General features: G+C 34.8%; 1 protein-coding gene across 3 annotated transcripts; it reads right to left on the bottom strand.

Moving 5' to 3' along the window:
* Window positions 1–821: 821 nt before the first annotated feature.
* Window positions 822–22,134, bottom strand: LOC122045123 (transcription initiation factor TFIID subunit 1-like). 3 transcript variants are annotated; one of them, XM_042605196.1, is made up of 22 exons: window positions 21,430–21,566; window positions 20,365–20,495; window positions 18,541–18,656; window positions 18,206–18,268; window positions 18,049–18,091; window positions 16,693–16,950; window positions 15,708–15,787; window positions 15,207–15,372; window positions 12,943–13,960; window positions 11,702–11,904; window positions 10,933–11,170; window positions 10,408–10,744; window positions 7,963–8,172; window positions 7,756–7,848; window positions 7,360–7,566; window positions 6,491–6,697; window positions 5,723–6,203; window positions 4,403–4,551; window positions 4,134–4,262; window positions 2,885–2,953; window positions 1,826–2,809; window positions 822–1,407 (listed from the first exon to the last, which is right to left on the bottom strand). In XM_042605196.1, the coding sequence occupies exons 3-22, from the start codon at window positions 18,592–18,594 to the stop codon at window positions 1,060–1,062; spliced, it is 5,337 nt and encodes a 1,778-aa protein (XP_042461130.1). In that variant the 5' UTR covers window positions 18,595–18,656; window positions 20,365–20,495; window positions 21,430–21,566; the 3' UTR covers window positions 822–1,059. The 3 variants fall into 3 exon arrangements, with proteins under 3 accessions (XP_042461130.1, XP_042461128.1, XP_042461131.1); XM_042605194.1 differs by lacking the exon at window positions 20,365–20,495 and having other exon boundaries at window positions 21,430–22,134; XM_042605197.1 differs by lacking the exons at window positions 18,049–18,091; window positions 18,206–18,268; window positions 18,541–18,656; window positions 20,365–20,495; window positions 21,430–21,566 and having other exon boundaries at window positions 15,708–15,817; window positions 16,693–16,822.
* Between the last annotated feature and the right edge of the window lie 1,823 nt (window positions 22,135–23,957).

Here is a 23,957-nt window from a genome sequence, read left to right as displayed (position 1 = left end):
ATATAGCTTCTCTCAAAAACCCTTTCCTGAATACACCTTAAAATTAAATCATTTTCATAAAGTTGGTAAGGACATACATTTGCAAAATTCATGAAAGAAAATCACTTCGAAGATAACTACACACTATTTTAATTCTATAGGGTGTGCAAGAAACCAACCAACAGGACCAGTAAGACCTAGATAAAGAATGCTCACAGGAAGCTGGACAAGATAACTTATGATTATTTACTCAAATTGAATGTTTGTCTTCCAGAGTAAACAAGAAATAATTTTTTTTAAAAAAAATTATAGCAGTGTAGTAAAAGTCATCAAATACTAGTAAGAACGAGTCATCAAATAATGTTTGCCTATTGTCTTCCAACGAGTCATCAACTACTAGTAAACTCATCTCATACCTTAAAGTGGTTGCAATCATAAGAACGTTTGCCCATGTGGCAAGGACTTCTAGTATCAAGAAACATGCTTTATCACTGCACCTACTTCGACGTCTGATAGAGTTTTTCCAGATAAATATGGTGACAGAATTTTCTTCTAGCTCAACTGGTCACACAGAGGACCGAGATGCATCTTGCTAATAAGATAATTCTCAGACATGCAGGAACTATCACACGACATTGTTGCAATTGACGTGTGTTTCGCATGCAGAAAAACACCGCAAGCAAACCAAAAAATAAAAAAAAACTTCTCAGAAAACACTTGAGTCCACTTACACCAGTGTCTACCATTAATGATACAATTTGGTTTAATGTCTAACATCATCTTTGTTGGCAATCAATCAATCAATTGTTTTATTTTGTAAATAATGGAGATATCTAGAAATAGGATCTTAAAGAAGTTTTTTTTCCCCTTATCCATTCAACAATTCTAATGTTACAAATACTCTCTTTTCATGGGTTACATGATGATGACTTGGACCACTTTGTACACCAAATAAACAAAACAATGCCCCCATCAAGGAGCAACTTATAATTAAAGGACTAGCTAAATTACATGCGACTAAACTAGACTAAACTTTTGGTTATTGAAATTACAGAACGAATCTTCTTCTGCGTTCCTGATCTACAATGCCTCTTCGGCCTCACTTAATTCCTCGTGTCTTTGAAGCAACAAGTCGTCACACAACTCTAGAAGGTCATCGGCCAGTGGAGGAATGGTTGGGTTTCGTCCCTCATTGTACAGGTGTGCATTGAAAGTTATTTGCCACACATCATGCCTGAAATCCTCCCTGGATTTGTACTCCAAGTTTCTGACCTTGCCTCTTATTGTGGATAGGTCCATAGGATGATCAATGATCTCCAGATAGTCAGGAGCTTCTTTCTTTGTCACGGGTTTGAGGAATAGGTATGATACTTCAATCTTATCCTTCAGATTTTCAACAATGCTCTCCAATATATTTGCAAGTTCCACCTGCAAGAAAAAGAGGAGTTAAATTTTTGTGCAAACAAAGGATAATAATTCAAATACTACAGTTGCATCCAATTGTTTATTGTTATAAAAAAAATTTGATTTAGACAGGAATAAAATGGGGAAAACACACAAATCAACTGTAGGGGTCGCTAGATTGGTTGACAAGGTCAACATGGACATGCACAATTCCATTAAATTGCTAGTCCCTAAGATAGAAATATTTATATATTATATCTATAAAAATTCTATTTATACGATTTCGCAATACCTTTTTAGTAGGTTAGATAGAAATGAATTTAACAAGGAATGGCATTTTCTCAAATCTTGATAAACAAACACAAATAGAAAAAATCCATATTGTCAAAAGGATACAGGTGATGAGACTATGCATCTTAATGTACGTTAATTGCTTGATTACCTCTCCTCCTCTACGGCGTTTAGCTAATGGCACATACTCCATCTGTCCTGATTCTACAATAGCCCTCCTTTTTGCTGCTCGATCCCTTTCAGGCATCCTTCTATCATTTTTGTATGGCCGAGACTCCAATAAATATTCATCTCTGAAATCTGGTTTTGCCTTTTTCTTTTTCTTCTTCTTCTTTGCCTTCCTTAATTCCTCCATTCTAATTTCCTCTTCATACCTTCTAGACTCCAGCCGTCGCTGGCGCTCTTCATGTGCTATTTCCTCCTCTATTCGCCTCCTAGATTTTTCTTCTATTATGTTCTCTTTACTTCTCCTTTTATCTACCTCCTCCAATGATCTCTTGCCGAAACTTTGATATCTCTTACTTGTCTCTTCAGCAAACCATTGATTCTCTGGCCTTCTTTGTCTATCAAAACTTGATAATTCAGCAATTTTTTTGGTCTTTCTAAAATCATAATCCATTTCAGTATCAAATTCATGTTTGGAGGGCTCTGCAGTTGTGACTTTTGGCTGTTTAATAATTATTTTCTTTCGAGGCGGATCATTCTCTGTGTCAACAGGCGGCCGTATTACTACAGAAGGCCTCAGCTTTTCCTGATGAGCATCCTCAGCCTTTACTTTATTAGATATTATTATCTTATTGATCTTCAATGATGATTTAGTCTCAGCATGCACTTCTGTTCTTTGTTTCTTAAAAGAATTAGCCTCAGCTAAGTTTTTCCCTGATGGCTTGTCGCTAGGGCCACACTTGAACTTTACTGGAATTACTTTTCCTTGCATCTTTAGTCCACCTTTCTCCATGGGTTCTGGTGCATCTCCCTCACTAACTTTGAAAGTCATCTTTTTGCCTGCTGTTTTTGCTTGAAACCGAGTTGCAATGTCTGAATGACTAGGTTTAGCAGAAATACTTTCTAGTTCTGAAGATTCTGGTTCTTCTCCATATTTCGGGCAGTTCTTGTTGGTACGCATGTGCCCAAGCTGCTTACACAGAATCATCAGTGATTAAAATGATAGCTATATCACACAAAGCACAATTATCAATCATGCACACACCTGACCACAGGCACCACAAACAAAACTTTCTCTCACTGGTTTGTCACTTGGTTTTTTTTCCTTGAGAACCTGATTCAGCAAAGCATAGCAGGAAATATGTCAGTTAAGATGTTTGAATAAAGTCACAATATGCAACTAAGATTTGCTAGGGCGCCTTAGATAAATTATCCATGAATTTATTAGGAACTAGCATCTGCCTTGGAGTAGCATAAGAACAACAGACTTTAGCATTGTGATGCAATTTGTTCAAGTGTCAGGAATATATAAGCTAAGAGAAAATATATGGATAAAAATCCATAAAGCTAAAGAATAGGTCTGCAGACATGGAAATCTTCTTTTGCCTAATAAAATCATTAAGGATTGGAATAAATGGGTATTTCAAGAAAGTTTACCTTTATGCAGCACAACATGAGCAACTACTTGAGGTTACTATTAAGGCCGTATAAAATTGCCCAGTGGTCATCATTTGTGTACTCTCATATTAATACAAATGAATATTTCCTTTATCATATTGGCAGTCAACAAGAAAGCATTTTGCTTCAGTATGCAAAGTACAGAAGTAAATCTAAATACAATCATACTTGAATGTGATATGTAATAAAGTTGCAACAAAACTTGCTTTGGCTCATACAGCGCAAATTAACTAAGAAAATGGATAATCAAATAAAGGAATAATCAACAAACAGTTCAACAGACAACAAATTTCGTTATTGAGACTATTTTTTGATCTCTTAAAAGCAAAATTTACTTTTAAAAGGGTCATGAGTAGTTTCTAGAGGAATTGAAAGGAGTTTCCAAAGGTCATGAGTGGTTTCTTAAAGGAATTGGAAGGAGTTTCTAAAAACTCAAATTTAGTCTAATGATTAATTTGACGAGAACCCCTTTTTCTTCTCATTTCTATTTCTAGCCAAATGAAACCAACTTTTTTTCAAAAAAAACAAAAGGATCCCCCAAATGCTATTGGGCCTTAAGCTTAAAAATATACAAAGGAATACCATCTAGCAACGATGGCGAGAAGAAATCAGTCCCAACTATTTGGCCCAGACAACATAGATCTTATTCTGCCATTGAAAGAAAGCATTATCTAACATGGCTTATGAAAGTGCTTGATAGGATTTCTTAACCAAAATAATTGAAACAAGTAGATGTGGTCTATATGCTAAGTTAAGATATTATCAAACCTAAAAATGGAACTTAAACAATCAAAATACCCAAGAGATACCCTGCATGCCAAGTTAACACTTACTACCTTCATCCCATCTTTTGCTGCAGGACCTTTTCTTTTTACTAGTCCCGTTGATACATCCTCGCTAACCTCATTACCCTTTTTGGGTTTTAACTTGGCAAAAATCTTTTTTTTACTGTGAAGTTTCTCAACCTGCATTATGCCAGTGAATTAGTAATACGGCCAAAATTACACAGAACACCATCATGAGCTGAATCACAGTATCCCGAGAATAGTTATCCAGTCCAATGTGGTAATAAGTATGCAATGAGATTGTGTCGTCCAATAAATACCTCTTTAGATTCTTTTAACGTGTCTTTGGAAATAAACAAGCTGTCAGCAGTGCTTGTTTTCTTGGAATCAGCATGCTCCAGAACTAAATCTGAACCACCATCCATTCCAATAGATTTCTTTTTTTTTCTTTTTATTTCATCTCCATCATCTGCACATAAGTGACATAACTACATCAGGTATTAGTAAAACATCTGCACTTGTGTGTCTAGCTTTAGTCATCAATGCCTGAGTATTTCGTTCCCATCAACCAAAAAATAAAGATTGATATGCAGTTCAATGTAAGAATTGGTCAGATATAGAGCACACATGCCCATAATTGTTCATCATGGGAATATAACATTGTAGCAAAAATATAGCATTTAGTGCTCCATAAATCCTTTTATGCATGTTCAATTGTTGGTTTAAACCGCACATACATTGACATACGTTTTAGCTGCCACTAAAAATATAAATGTCAATGACAGCATCTTCAGGCTTCTATAGTGATCAAAATAGAACTTCAACTCAATTTTGAAATGTTGGTGACATTCTGCAAAAGGGGGGAAACTCCAGGAAATATTGTGATCAAAATATAGTGATCAAAACTCTGAGGAAGATCCTATAGAAAGAGTTAAAGAAGAAGAAGAAGCTGAGGTGCCCTGTCAGTTCTCAGGAAAGCTTGTTAGACTGAAGAATACATTCGATTTTCTTTTCTCCAAGATAATACAAGGTCAGCATGACTTTCTAAGTGCCTTAGTTTCCAATGATCTACTAAGGTCACTTCAGGATTAATATGTGGTTTGGGAGTCTACCTTCCTAGGGAGAAAAGAATGTACATTGTACATTACAAAAAGGGATTGAAAAAGTCAACATTGATCCTCCTTAAGCTACTAATTCATCACGGCAACAAATAACCTCCTTCTCTGGTGGTTCCAACATGATGACACTTATTGTACCAACAAAGAATGGCCAAATAATAATGTTAAACACCATGGACCCAAGCTTCCTACTGATTGTATCTTGCAATAAATAGCCACAACCATTGGAAACTAGATTAGAAAGTGACCTAGTACATGTCCAGTCCTTGAATCACATCCTATTATTATCACGAGTACATTCTACTTCAGTGATCATTCCATAGATTTCAACTTACCTAAAAAGAACTATCTATCTTCATGTTAAACAAGACAAATCATAAGCCAAGTTTAGCACATATAAACAATATGTCAGCTTATATTGACTGAGCAAAAAGTAGAAAGCTGTCATGCAAGGACTGTGGTCAAGTGATCAGCACTGTTATGAGTAACATTTTACTTCCCAGCCATTCATCTTGTTCTTACCTTCAAGCAGTCTGTGTATCATAGCTGCTTCAGCTTTGTCATCTTCAATTTCTTCTTCTGTTTGACTTTGAGGTTGACACTTTCGCATTTTGAGACCCTTAACCCCATCTGTTTTTTCTCTCATGTCAGTATTACCATCATCCTCTTCCTCACATTCCTCAGCATCCAGCAAATTCTCAAGGTCCCCAGCAAATGAATCTAGATCACTATTTGCTTCAGAATCACTATCATTTTCATCACCATCAGCAGCAGATAGGCTTTGAACTTGTCGGTCCCAAATTTCCTGACATTTTTCTCTAGTTTGCTGCTGTAGCTGAAGAAAAGACATTCTCTGCCCACGAGCAAATTTATTCAGTGTTGTAGCATCTACTTTGACTCCTGCAGCAGCTTGCTCACTAGATAGTTTCCGTACTAAAGCAATTCGATGCCACCTAGTTAGCTTATCAATTTGCTCTTCAAGAACATTGAATTTTAAGAGGATCTACAAATGGAATAAAAAAATTAGAAAGATGTCTAAAACAATAAGATGAATGACAGCTAACTAAGTAGCAACAAATTTCTTTAAAAGTGACAAGTAAGAACAGAACCAATATTCCCATTAAAAAATAAAGTTGTTTTTAACAATCATGTTAAGCCTTTGGTGATCAACAACTACTAGAAGTTGCACATCTTAGAACAACCAATAGATCCTGTTGTGCAAAGGACTCACATAGTCATAACTAGTGAGAAAAAGCAATGCTACACAATTCAGATACATGGGGACAATACCTCACGTGCTGCATCCATGCTCAGTCTCCGAAGATCAGCATCAGTCCCAGTCACTGTTGAACTCCCTCGAGCAGCAGCAGCCTTTTTCTTAGAGATTGCAGAAGAAATAGGAGCCTTTGGTGTCACACGCACATAGCTAAATCCAAGGCCCCGGCCAGAAGGATCCCCAACACCAGTAATTTCCAACCGCTCAATATTTTCTCGGTCCTAACAAGAAATCAACAAAATTAAGAAAATGTGATGCCTGAATATAACATAGTAAAGAAATCCAAACAGCGAAGATTCTTGTTTAGCGGTAAATTTTGGGATCAGTCAATCCAGAATATTCAGATCAAAGCAGACTCTTCAGTATAACAATCATGACTAGCTAGAATAATAACATTCAGCAAAGTTTTAAAGATATAGATTAGTCCATAACTTGGTGAAAAAATAGTCAAGGTACCTGGCATCGAAAGACGGCAAAAACCACACTACAGTATATTGATGTCAAACTCACTTTAAAAAGTTGCACATCAGGATGCTGACAGACATTAGCAGTTTGCTTATATGGACAGAAACGAGAGCTAATTGTGGTTGCACAGTTTCTGTATCTTAATTAGAAAAATTCGAAAAGAGCCTAGATAGTATGATACTGATGATACAGAGGCTACACAAAATGGATTATGGTTGTTTCAACCAAAACTATGTATGTCATCTAAGATATTTGAAGGAAACAAATTGTGAGATAAACCTATTTGCCTCGGTAATCCCAGTAATCCATATATGGAGTAGAACAATATTATTAACTATTTCTCAATTATTTGAGGTAGAGGAAATGTGCCATCTTATTTTATGTTCACAGCAAGGATCCATGTTAAAGAAAGGCAGACCTGATTTGTGCATGCAACAAAGTTGCTTGTAAGATTCCATGAGGTTATCTGCAATTCCCTCTCAATGTGTGATGCAGCAGCTAGAGCAATAGCTTCATCAGGAAGTTGATTCATTGCAGAAGAAAGGCCAACAGGGTGAGTGAGCCTACTAATACCCAATTGTTTAAGGCGATAAAGACCAGCTTGCATACTTTCATATGAGCAAACCTGAAGTTATGCAGTAAAATAGTATCAAATATTTAATGATGGATCTGCCTGATACAACAAATACAAAGGTCAACTAACAAGTGAATAAACCTACCATCACAGTGGAAAAAGGTTAAAGACAGACATACTAAACCGAGTAATCTTTGACACAGATATAGTACTAAAAGAGAGGCATGCAAGCAAACTTACATTCTCAGGTGACACCATCCTCCTCAGCTCTTCCTCTGATGGAATGCGAAAATCACCCTTCTTCACCCAAAGCAACTCCCCATTAGATCCTTTCTGGAAAAGGTGATTGTGAAATTTAGAAATGTCATAACTTTGGTAAAACCAATATTGAACATGACGAGATAGAAACAGTCCACCAGATTCACATTTTTTGACATTGCTACTAACCTTTAAATCAGCACAATGTTTCAACCTTTTTCGCAGAAATGCATCTGTAAGGCCTGGGAACTGACCTGACAATTCATCAGCTCGAATATATGGGAGGATGCCAGGCCTCTCTTTTGCATGAAATTCCCTGTATATGTGTACTATCATTCTATTAACAAGATATGCCTGAACATTTTTTGTTCCTGGAGACATCACTTCCATATGAGGTTCCTGAAGAGAAACGAATGTTGGACTTTGTGAATCCAGTTGAAACAAACCAGAAGAAATAAAGGATTCAAAAAAATAATTCACTTTCTTGTCCTAATATCTTGGGCACATTATTTGATAGTTAATATGGAAATTTAACAAAGAAAAACATCATGATAGAAAAATAGCAATAAACAAAGAGAACTGCAGAAATACATAAACCCTGATTTCAAATATTTGCCAATGTTCATTTCATATTGATCCCATCTTTTTCCCAAATACAAGCTGTCATACAATTTGCATCATACTTTTCCATACATCTGGAGTTGAAAAAGATCATTGTGACATGACATGCAACAATTATGGGACATAATTTAGAAAACTCTCATAATTTGTAAAACACCCAATAATATAATAACATATTACAAATTCATTCCATAGATGTTTTGGTAAACAAGACCATAAGGGAGCTCCAGATAAGCTTGTAGAGAAGTTTGTTAATGAGTTGAGCTCATAAATTCTTATCTCGTTAAGTTTAAAATATGTTCAAGCTTGTTTATTTTTCATACTTTATGCATTTGAATAAACAATCTTTTACCAAGCTATCAAGTTTGCTCACAAACTTTGGTTCAATTACAGGTCGATATATAGTCTCAAATTTTCCAGTACTAGCCATTTACCACACTTTCCTTTATGCACAAAGTGAAACTGTCACCAACACAAGATTATCGAGAACCGTTGCTGGTCCATTCCACTTCAAAGCCAATTTAAGTAAGGATAAGGGAGGAAAGGTGAAGGGGGATGGTGAGATGATGATGTCTGCTCAAGAAGCAACCACAACATCCTATTATGTGAAACAATAATATGCTCGAGTTTGCCATTCAAACTAAGAAAATGATGCATCAAAAGCTTGGTACCATGCCAGATGGGACAATGGGTTTTGACTTGGTGATGGTAATTATTAGGCAAAGTCCAAGTGGCAGCCAAGTGTAGGAATTCTAGTAGTGCAACTCTCCTTAGATCACAAAGCATGGTCCATCTTGTGTTGCCAACTTGCTATTAAGATGGCAAATTGCATGGATGCGTACAGAAAAGATTGATCAAATGGAATACATGGAAACGATTAGAGAGAGTCATCAATTAGGAAGCCAACTATGTCTCAAGACTGCTATCTATGTCAAGATCTATACATGTGCAGATTTATGTGATTCATTTAAATAACAAATTGTGGATTTGTTGTTAAAGAAATATGCCTTTGAATTGCATAAATTCCATTTTTAAGTTTAGGTGTCTACGAAAAAAAGGAATCAATTTCTTTTATTTACAAAAATGTTGAATTGTCACATCAAAATGTCCATAGACTCAATCTCAGTACACCTGTAACGAGGTGGATAATCTAGATCCATCATAAGGTAACCTCCAGAACATTGGTTGAAATGTGAATATAAGAACGCTGCAATAGTCCTCAGGGCGAAAGAGAGGCAAAGTTAATTTGTGTGATAAAATTCACTACGATTAATTTAATTCACCATTCAATTGAATTTAAAGACCATCAAAGCTCAAGTGTTCTAATTGAGTTAAACAAAATGCATCATATTGCAATAAAGGTTGATCATTGTAGTGAAAATGCCTTATTTGGCAAAAGAGATGAAGTGCTAGTCTTTCAGATTTTTTGTGGCCAATAAACATTTTTGGCATAACGCCTTAACCAAGAGATAGTAGTTTCTGTTTTTTAAGTCCTAATAAAATGATATACTGGCAAATGAAATTCTTAAAGTATGAGCATAATTAAATGGGAACCCCTTTAAACCAAAATAAATAAATATATGTATACATTATTGAAGGTAACTCAAACCACAGAATTAATTTAATTGAAACATAATTCATGCCAAATAATCTCAATCAGATTTATGAAAAAAATAAAGTTTGGTCATTGAGGCCTTCACTACCAAGAAATTTTAACTAGAGAAATCAGTTTGCTATTACATAAAAAAAGAAAAGAAAATGGAGATGATATTATTTTCTTCTCACATGAACATCTTTACTACCTTTAATATCCTCTAAACTTTATTTTTTGCTCAAGTTCTATCTACTGACTGTAATTTGGTTTTGGCTTCAGCCTACCAAGGTTTAATATTTGACACTTTATGAGTAATCCTCAAAATAATATAACGAGATAGAACAAAATTGAACAGTTTCATTAAAAAGTAAACATAACCAGAAACCTACTGTTGGAAAAGTAAAAACAAAAAAACGTACTTGCTGTCCAACTACATATAATTTGTCTATCCGCCTAAGAGAAAGCATCCCCTTTGCCGAGCGAACCAAAAGAAAGTCTGTTGATGATAATTTATGAGGAAATATAGGTGCACGGTACATATTTGTTTCAAGGCATGATTGACTGCATCCCTGACCGATATCGCCAAGAAAGGGAGATTTGTCAGCAGGATCAAGAGGGAGGAGAGTTCCCAGGCCATTGTTACCATTTCGCAATGATGAGGCAGTTTGATCACCAGGTGATGTTTTCTGATAATATGTGCAGAACCTAGCACCCATCCCAACATTGCCCAAAAGCAACGGTCTTTCTTCACAGTATCTGGATAAGGATGAATGCCAAGCAAACCATCACAAATACTGGATTAAGTTAAGAGGCAAGAGACAGAAATGGGATTATAGCCAATTCCACTATCAGTAAAACAAATGCTGCATAGGAATAACGGAGTACAAAAGCTACAGAGTAGAAGTGAATTGCATAAATTAGTCATAGATTGAAGGAGTACTTACTCCAAAAGAAAGATATGTCCATCCTTTACAGAAAGCTCAGATTTTTTCTTGAATGCCCCAGGAGGCCTCAGAGGTCTATTCTCTCCAGGCATCTTTTGTGCCTTTGACCACAAGTGTATCCTAGTGCACACAAGATGAAGCATAGAATTCGGACATATACCTTGGGCAGCGAGAGTCATATCATCTTCTAGCTCTCTTCCAGAATAAAGTATCTTAAATTTTTCAGTTGGTTTGATATCTGGAAGGGGAAAAACGTTCATTAATTTCAGAACCAATTACATATCAAATGTTGCATCAAGAAAAAATAATAATGAGAGTTTTGATCATATAGAGACCTTGAGAAAAATAGTTGAAAATAAGAGTCAGAGAAATCAAAAAGGGCAATGAACAGCATCAGGACAACAGATTAAAATATACAATGGCTTACACATGCAAGGTTCTAAGCTGGTTATGAGAAATCTGTGGCAGGTACTAATATACAATTTAACTAATGTCCTTTTACATGCAAACTTCCTTTGGACACTCATCAAAACAAATATCTTTTTTAGTGCCAACATATCAGACGCCTTTACAAAATATCCCATCAAACAAATCAGTGGTCACTTGTCCTTTTCCATTTTCCATCACCTTTCCACTAGTTCTTTCTTTTCTCTTAATCCAATTCCTGTTGGCTGGTTTTATCCAGAATATCTGTAGGAAGCATTACTGGAATGCAAAGGTCACTTAAATATGCTACAAATTTATCAAGCTTACACAGAGATTAACTAACCAAATTTCTTTGATGCTCGCAATTTGACAGATAGCAGCATTTCCTCTGCATTTACATTAAGTTTGATAGCTTTCCCTCCAAGGCTCATCAAAACCACCTTCATTGGCCCCTGAGAACAAGGTACTCCTTGTGCTTTAGCAGCAGCTTCGTTGTAATGTGGATACCATAAGGCTTTAGGCCTATGAAAATTTGCGATATCCTTACTGCAGAACTGTAAAGTCTCAGTGTATAGAAGAATGAAGCTACAGTTTAGCACAGAAAAACATAAAGGAATGTGTCTGAAGCGTTATTTACTAAGAATCATAAAGCCAGTTGGATGCACAAACTGTCATATTATAAATAAAACATCCCTGTTGCACAGAAATTTTCAGCAGGAAATGCACAGCTTATAACAAGAAAGGTCAGTTGTATTGGTAAATAGAAAAATTACATCACGCTTGAAACAATAATATATTCAATTGAAAATAAAACCATTTGGGAGACAAGTTAGAACTTCATGAGTGTAAAATAATATCAAAATCAGTCCATATGGAACATCTAATTGTTTTCTAGTTCCTACATTGACAGCAAGTCAATTCCCACTGAAACTATCTATGATGTCAAATTAACATCTAAGAACATGCATCATTTGTGGAAGTGTGAATGTGTTAAAAATCTCTAGCTTGAGATTTTGTGTCCTTAGCCTCATTTACAGATACAAGAATCACTTAAAAGTAATCAACAACTTAACTAGAAAGTATGCTAAAAGATGTGTAGGATTGAAATTCTTAAATTTATTACCCTGTCTAAGGATGGAGTTTAGTTATAAATAGATTACTACTATTTAGTAGCTCAATTTATTGGTACACATTGGTGCTTCAAATCTCAGTGCTATAACCACCTCCAAAAATAAAATAATATAGTACGATATATAAAGTATCAAGCAAGCAGCTATAAACATGTAAACTGTATATTAACCATTGATGCAATCGTATTTATTAAATTGATCAAATAACATTCTCCAAAATAAAAAATAAATCAGTGGTATTTAATCTATTATCCTACATTGTTCAACGTGAATAAATCACACAAAGAAAACCACTGCATAAGAACTGCCATATTTATCCTCCGTTAATAAGTCAGATATACCATCAGAAAATAACAAGAAATATCAAACACCTATCTAAACAACTTAAAGAAATAAGATATGTCCAGGTAAAATCATGAAACAAAGCAAACAAAAGGAAGAAGCATCTTCTTACTTGCTCAACTTGGGCTTCATGGTTTGCAACTTCAATGCAGGCAAAGAATGCATGACTTTCATATATGTTACAGAACGCTTTTTAGCATGTGATTTTGTTTGCTGAGATGTTTTTCGATTTGAGTAATATTTGTCATTAGAGATGTTAAATCGACCAGCAGTAGTAATTGCTTGAATATGAAGATCGAGAGAGTCTTCCATGGAAGGCTGTGGACGGCTGATGATAATGGCACCTGCATGAGACAACTGATCGCTTACAGTGTAATCCAAAATCTCAAAAAGCATTTGATCATCCTGAAGATCAAGGATAAGCTTGGGCTTCGGAATATTTTCATCAGAATCCCAGATGATATGGTCTAACCAAGAACTCTCTAGGAATTCTTTATTGAGTGAAGAGAGTTTGTTCAGCCGTCCCAAAACACCATCTTTGCTAACAGCCTCAGACCTTTTATCAGTCACAGATTCTGTAGAACTCAAGAGAACCCTTTTAGAATTCAATTCTGAACCGTTTGATTGCGGCAGACATGTCACATCACAAGCTTTATTAAATCTTGGGATTGAAAAACTTCTGGAACCAAATGATTCTACTAAAAGAGGATCCTTCTCAGCAGCTTCAGCATTTCTCTGCCAAAATCCTTCTGATTCAGCTGTGACATAGTTTGTCTCAACTTCAGGTTCAGCTGCGATACAGTTATCTGAACAGTCATGGCTAGCTTCAGGAGAATTTCCCCAAATAATGTTATTTTCCCAGTCATGTTGATCAAAAGGATAAAGATCCGTAAGTACTGGAGTTCGCCCAACCAACATATTCGTTGTAATATCCTTCATTGGCTGAGCACAAAGATATGTGTCATCAAGTTTCTCATGAGCTATGTCAGACACTTCTTCCACAAGATCATCAAAGGCAACAAGAGTAGAATGAGTATTCTTGGCAATAATTAAATCTTTAGAACAGCTTCTCAAAAAGACTTCCTCATCTTCTTCAACAAAATCAGATACATCCAACATTCTTACACGCTCTGCAAGTATTTAGTAGACAAAAAAAATGATTGTCATTCAAGATTGCAGGTTGAAACTATAAAGGAATAGTTATTGCAAAAGTAAAAATAGATGGCATCAAGAACAAGAATTATGTGTGTTGAGTCAGGCTGATCTCAACAAGTTGTGCACCACAGTAATGAAATATCAAATTCAAGCCTGTACAAGTAATCATCCATTGCCAGAGATGAATGTTTTAGGAAACCAAGTACATAGAACGAGTCATCTGAATTTCGCTTTCAGATAATAGAATTAATTTTGCTGTGTAATACACAAGTCCATGTAGCAGTATAGAAATCCACAAGCCTAATACAAATATTATAAAGTTGATCAAAACTTCCAGACACTCACAGTGGCTTCCTTGAAATAGTATTCAAAACTATCAAATACAAAAGAACACCATATCTTTCACTAGCCGAGGTTTGCTTGATTTTACAAAATACCCCTGAGTGTTTTAAATCATCAAATTGCAGTCCCAAAGCTTGAGAAGTAAATCATAGTACCCCCCAACTTCAAAACACTATTAAATTATTTAGTATGGCAAACATGTGGTCTCATTTCATTAAAGATGAAAACATTACCATAGTTCCATTAAATCAATTAAAGGGTATCAGTAGCTAGGGGATAGAATGACAAAACTCTTTAAACTCTAGGGCATACTTGAAAATATTAAAACTCTGGGAAGCAATTTGAAAAAGCTAGTAAAACTTGGAGGGTGAAATGAAATTTTCCCTGCATTTACCTTGCAAGAAAAGAAACCATACCTACAATTGTGCGAACTAAAATATTAATTCCTTGAAAGTGAGAGAATTAACGTTTTCCACTATTATACGGGAAAACTAAAGCTACAAGGTGATTCATTTAAGGTGTAGCCAATGTCTTAACCAAGGTCTGACAATACCGGTCTGCATGGTTTCAGCCAAAGCATACTGGTACAACCATGTATTGATTGTGATTCCAACTTCTGCTCCTTGAGATGTATGTGCTTTCCACCCTTGTCCACTGTCATTCAACTACCTACTCTCTTAAGCCAATCCAAATTATGTCAGCATATGACATGGATATGCATTGCTATAAAATTCACCATTTGAACTATGCTGGACAAATAAACCATAAGAACCACAAAGGATGTGTAGAATTCCATTTTAATTTCCCTTCATTTTCACAGGAAACAAACAGACAGCAGGTGAGGGAAATAACGAAGATTACAAAATCAACATCTTTTACCTATCGGGCGCTTCTGATGACTTTTTCTTTCCGGTCTTCTTACAGCTTCATGTATACCAAACATTTCAGAGAACCTCAAGATCACCATACCATCCTCAACACATAGCACTGGAAGGGATGTATCAGCACGAGACCCTATCTTTTCTTGTTCACTTGCAGGTTGTTCCTATGAAATCATAAAAACAAGTAGAATAAAAAAACAATGAGTACAACCATAGAAGGTGACAATAATATTTGATGGCCATTATTAGAAAAACTGCAAGAGATTGTTTAATAAGAGTTCGAGAACTATATTTGGCATGTAAATAGCATATAATAAGGGCTGTTCCATTATAGAATATGATATATTATTGGTATGTGATACCTAGATTTTTTTTTTTTTTTGGTTATTTTGATGAGTATAGGCAATATTTGACATAAGCCATCACTAAAGAATCAAGGTGAGATAAGGAAACAAGAAAGATGCGATAATGATGTTAACTTAATTTGCAGACAAACTACCTCTAGATCATCCAATTCAAAAGTATCAGCATCTTCCTCTGAAGACATGGCAGAAGCCAAGTTGTTGTCAGGAGGAATCGCTGTCACAGAAATCAAACCTGAATGCTAAGCTGAAATAACAAGTGAAATTTGATAAAAGAGAAAACTACAAATAAACATTATGAGTAGGTGCATTCAGAGTCTAGTACAGAAAGTAACTGCTTATTTGTATAAGCAGTCTAAAGAGGAAAGGCTTCACAAGTTAGGAGCAAGATCATCTTCGGAACATCCATATATCAGTAAGCACACGAACCAAACAAGTGTTCTAGCAAGAATTAGTCCAATTCCAATATAAGCTCAGTCTTAACAAGAAGGTGAGAATCTCACCCTCCATTACTAATGATCCAGTCCATCTCTAACAATCTGAGTAAAAAAATATAATATAGAAGGGGGGATTTTGTAATCATGACTTAAGAGCTCACATTCTAGATCAAGCAGTTTCATAACAAAATTGGCTATAATATTGTAATTCGATAAACAAGGTTGAACTAATTGAATAAGAGAACAAATATGAAACTGTGTGTGTATGTTGTAGTATATATGTGCCTAAAATTTTAACTCTTTAGAGGTGTTGTACAAGTGGTTTCCATTTCCTCCCTGCATATGTTATTAATGTGTGTAAGATAGATAGGGAATCAAATCAAGATACTCCCATGTCCTGAAAAAAGAAATTCAATCCTAAAGGCCACTCAAAATATTGGTTATTATTTGAAACTTATCATTGCCAAACAATCACTATACCTCACATTGACAAAATAACTGTGTGACATTGACCTAATATATCTTGGTGTATTCTTCAATTAATATGCTCCACGAAGTAAGATGACAAAACAGCAACAATCATAGCTATACAGCATAAATATGAACAAAAGAATTTGTGTCCAAAAGGCTAATAGCTCTGTTAGAAATTAGGAAGAAGTAATATTACAATCAAAGAAGTAATAACCTGATGAAGTGGATATTCCATTTTCAATATTATCATCAACTAACGCGTTATCTTTTACTATTTCTTCATCCTCATCATAATTTTCCTCATCAAATATAGAGTTCTTTTGATCCAAAGAGACCAATAATGAACTCGAAGAGAGGTATTCTTTCCTTGGAAGCAAGAGATCTTCTTCTGTTGTGGCTTCAACCTCTGGCCCATCATATTGTTCATCAATATCTTCATAATCAATAGCATCTTCAGCCTTTTCATCATAATCTAAAAGCATTGCAAAACAATATATGAGTCAAATTGCTTGAAGGTGCCAGTTTCATTTTGGTATTTTATAGCAAGAAGAAAAATTATCCTTTAATTATCTTCTTAGATAAACTTCCTTTGCCTAATTACTGCAAAGGGTACAGATTTGATGGAACAAATAATTGAAACATAAAAGCAATAAGTTCATGTCAGTATGCAAGACTATATTGAACCTAAAAACCATGTGCCTAAGTCACAATAAGACGGAAAATGCCTACATGTTCAATCATAGTTAAGTAGAATTGAAATTGCAGTTTCAACAATAAGAAAAGAATCATAGAAATACGATGGCTGGGCATAAATTCTTAAAAGAGTTGAGATATCTTGGACCTAATACTCAACAAGGAGGCATTCGTCATGATATTATTAACAAAATAGAGTCAGTGGTTAAAATAGAGAGGAACGTCTAAAGTCTTAAGTGATTGTCATGTCTCAAGTATCCCTTGTGTTACAGTAATAATTTTATAAGACCATGAAATCGCCTGTCATACTTTTGGATTAGTGTGTTAGGATTTTGGGGATAAAAAATCTAAGATGGATATGCGGGAGTATTAGAAAGGATAAGGAAAGCAATTAGGTGTACCCAAACAGCTGATTAAAAGACTAAATAAGAGAAAATGTATTGAGATATTGACATGTTCAAAGGCAACCAATATATCTTAATTTTATTGGAATAGTGAGTGTAGGGGATAGAGAGATACCGAAAATTTAGGTAATGCAATAAAAATTATTTCAGTTGACTTGAATATCACTAGTGTTTTAGAGTACGTAGAGCTCAATGGAGTGGTACAATTCATATAGGTAAGCATGAATAATTGGGACAAACACATCTTCATGATGATGGTGGTGGTGGTAGTGATAGAGCATGCAACTCTCTCACCATGCATTTCTGCTGAAGGACAACTATAGGCACAACAAAAAAAATTATATCATGTAGTGCTACAGAAAATCAATTAGAATTCAGAAACAATGTCAACAATAATACTTAAATTTATCCTAGTGAAAATATTTGCATGCAAAAAATGAAAATACAAGCTAATTTTCTTCAGAAACACTGACCTTGTTCAGAAGAAACAGATGGTGCTGGTGATGATTTAATCAACTACAGAACATAAAACGAATTAATAATTAAATATATATATGACAAAGAATTATTATGCATGCAAGGGATTGCAATAAACAATCTACAACTGATAACATAGTATAGGGAACTCACATCAATGTCAGTAAGAGATGAGCCAAGCTTGTCAGCCAATGCAGAAAGATGTTCCTTTGCATCCTAAAGAAAGTTAAAAAAAAATGTTTTTCATATATGACATATTTAAACCAACTAATTATGCTTTTGGTAATAACTCCATCCAGCAAAAATGTGCATATTAAAGTATGCCATAAAATCCATAGTGCTGAAAAGTTCAATAGAAGAGGAAAAGCACAATAGAAAGACATTATGTGCCCAAGGATATGATAAAGCACATTTAAGTTACTAAAAGCTTCACTAAATATTCAAAGTAGACAACCCCCAAAACGAGACTCAGAAGTGGATAGCATTACCTCATCTAGATAGTCAGCATCTAGATCACCAAGGTTATCAACATTTCCAAACATAAATCCTAGGAGTTGGTTTCGCTCACCAAGTTCCTCATATTCATCATCGTCGTCATCATCGTCTAAGAATAAGGAGAAAAAAATAGTGAAGATTCCCATAATTAAATAATATTACTAAGATGTCACAGCAATTTAAAGAACGATAAGTACACTTCACACCAGGACTTCCTTGTCAATGTTTAAGTACTTTGTTGTATTTTCTTTTTTAAATTGCCAAATAACAAACCATAGTTTAGTGCAACGATCTAATTGGGTTGTTAGGGTGTATTGTTGTACATGTAATACTCTATAAGACTGACAAGTCATTACATCACCATTTTAGATTTGACCCTAGAACAGTTCGTCCATGGAATAAATATATATTTTTTTAAAAAAATGCTAAATTGGGAATCTCTCTAGATGAGATAATTAGCCACATCAACTATGGGGCCAGTGCAGCAAAAGGTGCATGAGCATCCAAACCATTTCGGAGTGTTGTTCAGAATTTACCCAAAACAATCAAGATAATGGAAGGTAAAGGGCACACTAAAGGAAACTTTGGAGTTGGTCATAACAAACAAGCTTTCCTAAGAGTTCGTTCAAATAAGGTACCTAACCAGATAGACAAAGGGTAATTCACTTCTATTTCTCATCAGGAACCATAAGGGTACCAAAACTCAAATGGGTTTACAAATAATAAAGAACGGACAATGTATGCACAATTCATTTATGAACTCAGCCTAGGAGGTAGAGATGGACGAATTCCGGGTGAGAGGTGAAGGGAATGAAATTGAAGAAAGATAAAGGCAAATTAAAGGTTGTCAAGGGAATATTTAGATGTTGGTTCACGGAAATTAGAGACTACGGCGAGGCCAGCTGCACTGTGACAGAAGAATGAAGGCAGCATAGAAGGAGGACTAAACAAAATAAGAAAAAGAAAGGAAAGCATCGAGCTGGTGATTTGGGATTTTGTTGTTTCAGTGAAAAGATAATTATGTTATAAATTTAAGTGGAATATTAAATAAATTAAAGAGCAAAAATCAAAAGGGCGTTTTTATTTTCGTTATTATCAAAAGGTTCCCGTGTTGAAAAAATTATTAAAACAACATCTCATACTAAATTTTATACCAAATCACTCCTTTTACCTTAGTGGTCCATTATTGTTGCTACAACCTATAGTGGTTTTGGTCAAAACTGCCACAACATAGAGAAGCTTAATCAAAAGTGTTCAGAACAATTTTGGTCTAAAACTACCTAGGATTCAATCAGGTATTTGAAATGTTGGGTCCATATCCAATCCATTGATTGAGTCAGGAAGATTTTTCATATACTTTTTTATTTTTTCTCATAAGGCAACTCATGCAAGCTAATTTATTTCAAGAGAAGCATAAGACTCCTCAACCTGACTCTGACTCACCTAACATACCCCCACATAGTCATAACCCAAGGACATATTTACCCTTATTAAACCCATAAGAGTGGAGGGGAGTTTTAATTTCTAGGAGCTTTCCTTTATTTACTTGGAACAAAAATGTATAAGAGGAGTTCTTATTTCAGTGAGTTATCCTTTATGTAAATCTCATAACTCAACCGAATAAGAACATAGTAAGTCTCTAAAAGTTGCTCTTTCTATCATACAAAGTCTAAGAGATACATTAACCATGCACATATGGGAATTTCACACCATCGAAAGGGAGAAAAATAAATAAATGGAAACATATAAAAAAACAATTAATTATATTATATTTGAGCGAAGCAATGTATTGGGGACAACAAAGGGAGTCGAAGAACCTCTAAGTGCCCACGCATGGAGAAGAAAGTGCAGGATAAGAAATGGTAGGAGAGGAGGAAGTCGATGCTACCATGACAATGGAAACCTAAGCAAGCCCGCTTTCAGCTTTGAGACCCGATGGCTTGGTTTTCTAGCGAACAATGGAAGAAGAGGATTCAACCAATTAAAATAAACACGAACTAGGTTTTATTATCAAGTTATCAACAAAAAAAGACTAGACTGACTATTATATTTCATTTTCTCACATCAGTTTGTCCAATTAAAGGAATAATTTAACAAGAAGGAACAAATAACAGGATACATATTTCAATTTAATGTTGAAACTTCTATTATTTATTTTGTGCAAAAATCAAAAGGACGCTGTTGTCCTCGTTATCATCAAAAACGTGCCCCATGTTGGAGAAATATCAAATGCGTGTATATCCTATATTTTTATTCCAAAATAGCCTAGTTCCAGCACTATTATAGTAGTTTTAACCAAATATGATACAACGTCAAACAGTTTTGACCAAAATTCATGAAAGAAAACCACTTCAACAATAACTACATGCTATTATAATTTCATAGGATGTGCAAGAAACCAACAACCAACAAGACTAGTAAGACCTAGATAAAGAGTGCATCCACAAGCTGGTGGTCAAGATAAGTTAAGATTACTCAAATTGAGTCTTTGTCTTCCAAAGTAAACAGTTAAATGGGGGGAAAAAAACTCTATGGCAGTGTAGCTAAATTCCAGCACTTTTGGCCTTGTCAGTAGTTTGATTCCTTGTCTCATCCGAATGTATGGACTGGATACCTTCCATTCCAAGGAGTCATCAAAAACTAGTAAACATCATCTCATACCTTATAGTGCTTGCAATCATAAGGACCACAATCCTTAGAGTGTCAAAAAAACATGCTCTATCACTGCACCTACTTCTACCTCTGATGCAATTTTTCCAGATAAATATGATGATAGAATTTTGTTCTTGCTAAACAAGTTACACGGAAGACAGCGAATATGTTTGACATGTAAATTTAATTATTGCAGGAACTATCACACTACAACTGACCAAAATCCTCACCTTTTGACCACTTCTCATCATTCTCGTGGCCATCGTTCCACCGATCAGCAACAACCACCTGTTTGTCCTCTCTGGCTTTACGCTTCTTCTCACTCAAGGCGTCTCCATTGCTACTGTACAGAATCTCTTTCCCCGAATGCTCGTGCACGGATCTCCGTTTCTCCGGCTCTGAATCCCAAGACACCCTGGGTGCCAAACTCCCCACGGCCTCCTCCTCTCTGGTTATCCTCTCCCGGAGGCTCTCCCCCTCCTCGGAGTCCGACCGGTCACTCGATTGCTTACGCGACCGTTGCTGCGAACACCTCGGCATCTTCAAGAAACACACAAAACCCTAATTTCCCAAGTAATGCCTGATCGATCGACAGGTCGGAATCTTCCGACAATAAAACGAATCCCGCATTTAATCCCTTGGTCTGAAATCTCCAAGACCTCCACCCCGAAGAGGATCAACCAATAGGGCTACCAAGGCGACCGACGCGTCGGAGCGACGACCCACGACGTCGAGGCGGAGAGATCGAAGATGCAAAGAACAAGAATTCGCTCCTCGGAAGGCAGCAGATCGAGGTGGAGAAAGAGAGATGAGAAGGCCGCGGGGCGGCGTCGTCGGCGACGGTAGACGGAGAGAAGGGTAGAAAGTGCACAGAGCGGTCGGAGAGATGGGCGGCCGTAGAATTTGCGCTACTTCTTCTAATTAATTTGCTTCCTTTTCATTTTTCTTGCTTTTATAGAATTTATTGAGCAAAATATCCAACTATTTCAAGTTTTTTTTTCAATTGTATTCAAAGTTTTCACTTATTTGCAATTGGCACCTAAAGCCTTCTGGTTTAATTTAGCAAACACGTCGAATTTTTATTCAAAAATCTCATATGTGGGTTTTGTTTAATGGATGTCATAGTTATAATTAATAATTATAATTAATAAGTGGAATGGTATGTTTAAACAACCATCTTTGTAAATACTTTTTTTTTCTAAAAATTAAAAAGACATTCCGAATTCAAGTAAATTATCAACAGAATACCACTTGGAAACAAAAACAAAAAAACACCCTTAAATATTTTATTCTGTAAATACTTTTACTCCGTATAATTTATAATATGTAAAAGACTAAATGTTATTGAATAACTACTATTATTATTATTATTATTATTATAATAATAATAATAATAATATTATTATTATTATTATTAATGTACTATTGTAGTAACTATTTAATAATATTTTGATCAATTTAATGTAAATTTTAATAATATTTTGATCAATTTAATATTTTTACATGCATAGCTGTTATAATTGCAAGTGATTTTAATTAATTTAAAATAATTTAGACTAAATTAGTAAATAGTATTTTGATAAATAGTATTTAGAGTTTATGATTTAGAATTTAAGATTTTAATAAAATAATTTATTTTTTATATTATAGTAACTATCAAATACCTTCTATAGGTTGTTGAATAGCTTCTATATATTGCCCCCAAGGCGTAGCACAGACGGTGGGGCACATGGTATCTCTGGCCTAATGGTTATGGGTCGATTCTCAGGAATTGACGACTTGGGGTTTACCTCGTCATGCACCTATAGCCTATGAACCTTCCTCCATATTCATGGGATCGATACTAAGAGGACCACTAAGGTAGCAGATCTATCTTTTTGAATAGCTTCTATGTATTGTAGTAGTTATAAGTAGCTTTATACATCATGACTAAACTTAAATTTTAGTATCTTGAATCATAAACTATAAATTCTAAATATTGAAATAGTTGATTTTTCATCTTATAATAGCTATTGAGTAATTCTATATGTTGTTGTTGGGGTTGTAAGGTTGTAAACAAAGTTCCATATTAAAAACATATGAATGAAAGATATCTTCATTTGTATGAACACTACAAGAATATATGATTTTAATGGCATTTAAAAGTGTCTTCATATACTACTTATACTGACACTTTTAATATAGTGACATTAAGTCAAAATGTCCTCTATAGTGATGTCGTCTAAAGTCTTATGACATTTCCTAGTGTCACTATAGCATAAAAATAGTCACATCACTATTGTTATAATGACAAAAAAACAATGTCACTATAAGATTTGTAATGACATTGATACATGTCTTTATTATAGTAATAATATGACAAATTTATATGTCCTATAAAATCATTTAACAAGACAACTATAAGTGTCGTGAATTGTTTTTATAGTGACAAGAAAAAATGTCCTTAATGATAATTTATAAGGTTAATTTAAAATGCCTCATTATGTAATTTGTAATGACACTTACAAATGTCTTCTATACTAGTCTATAATGTCTTCTATACTAATCTATAAGGACATTAAAAAAATATCATTAAAAGTTATTTATGATGACTTTTTTAAAAGTCTCCAATGGATTTGATGGTCTATTGTGACCTAAAAAATCCATATATTATGAAAGATGTCATCCATTTTGAATATTTTCATGATATAATATTCACGCACATAACAAATTAACATAAATACAAATAAAAAGTTTTAAAATAGAAATTAAAATGCTA

The sequence above is a fragment of the Zingiber officinale genome, chromosome 2B, assembly GCF_018446385.1.
Source record: "Zingiber officinale cultivar Zhangliang chromosome 2B, Zo_v1.1, whole genome shotgun sequence".
Lineage (NCBI taxonomy): Eukaryota > Viridiplantae > Streptophyta > Magnoliopsida > Zingiberales > Zingiberaceae > Zingiber > Zingiber officinale.
Note: the sequence above shows the minus strand (reverse complement) of the source record. Positions and strands in the feature narration are given on the sequence as shown.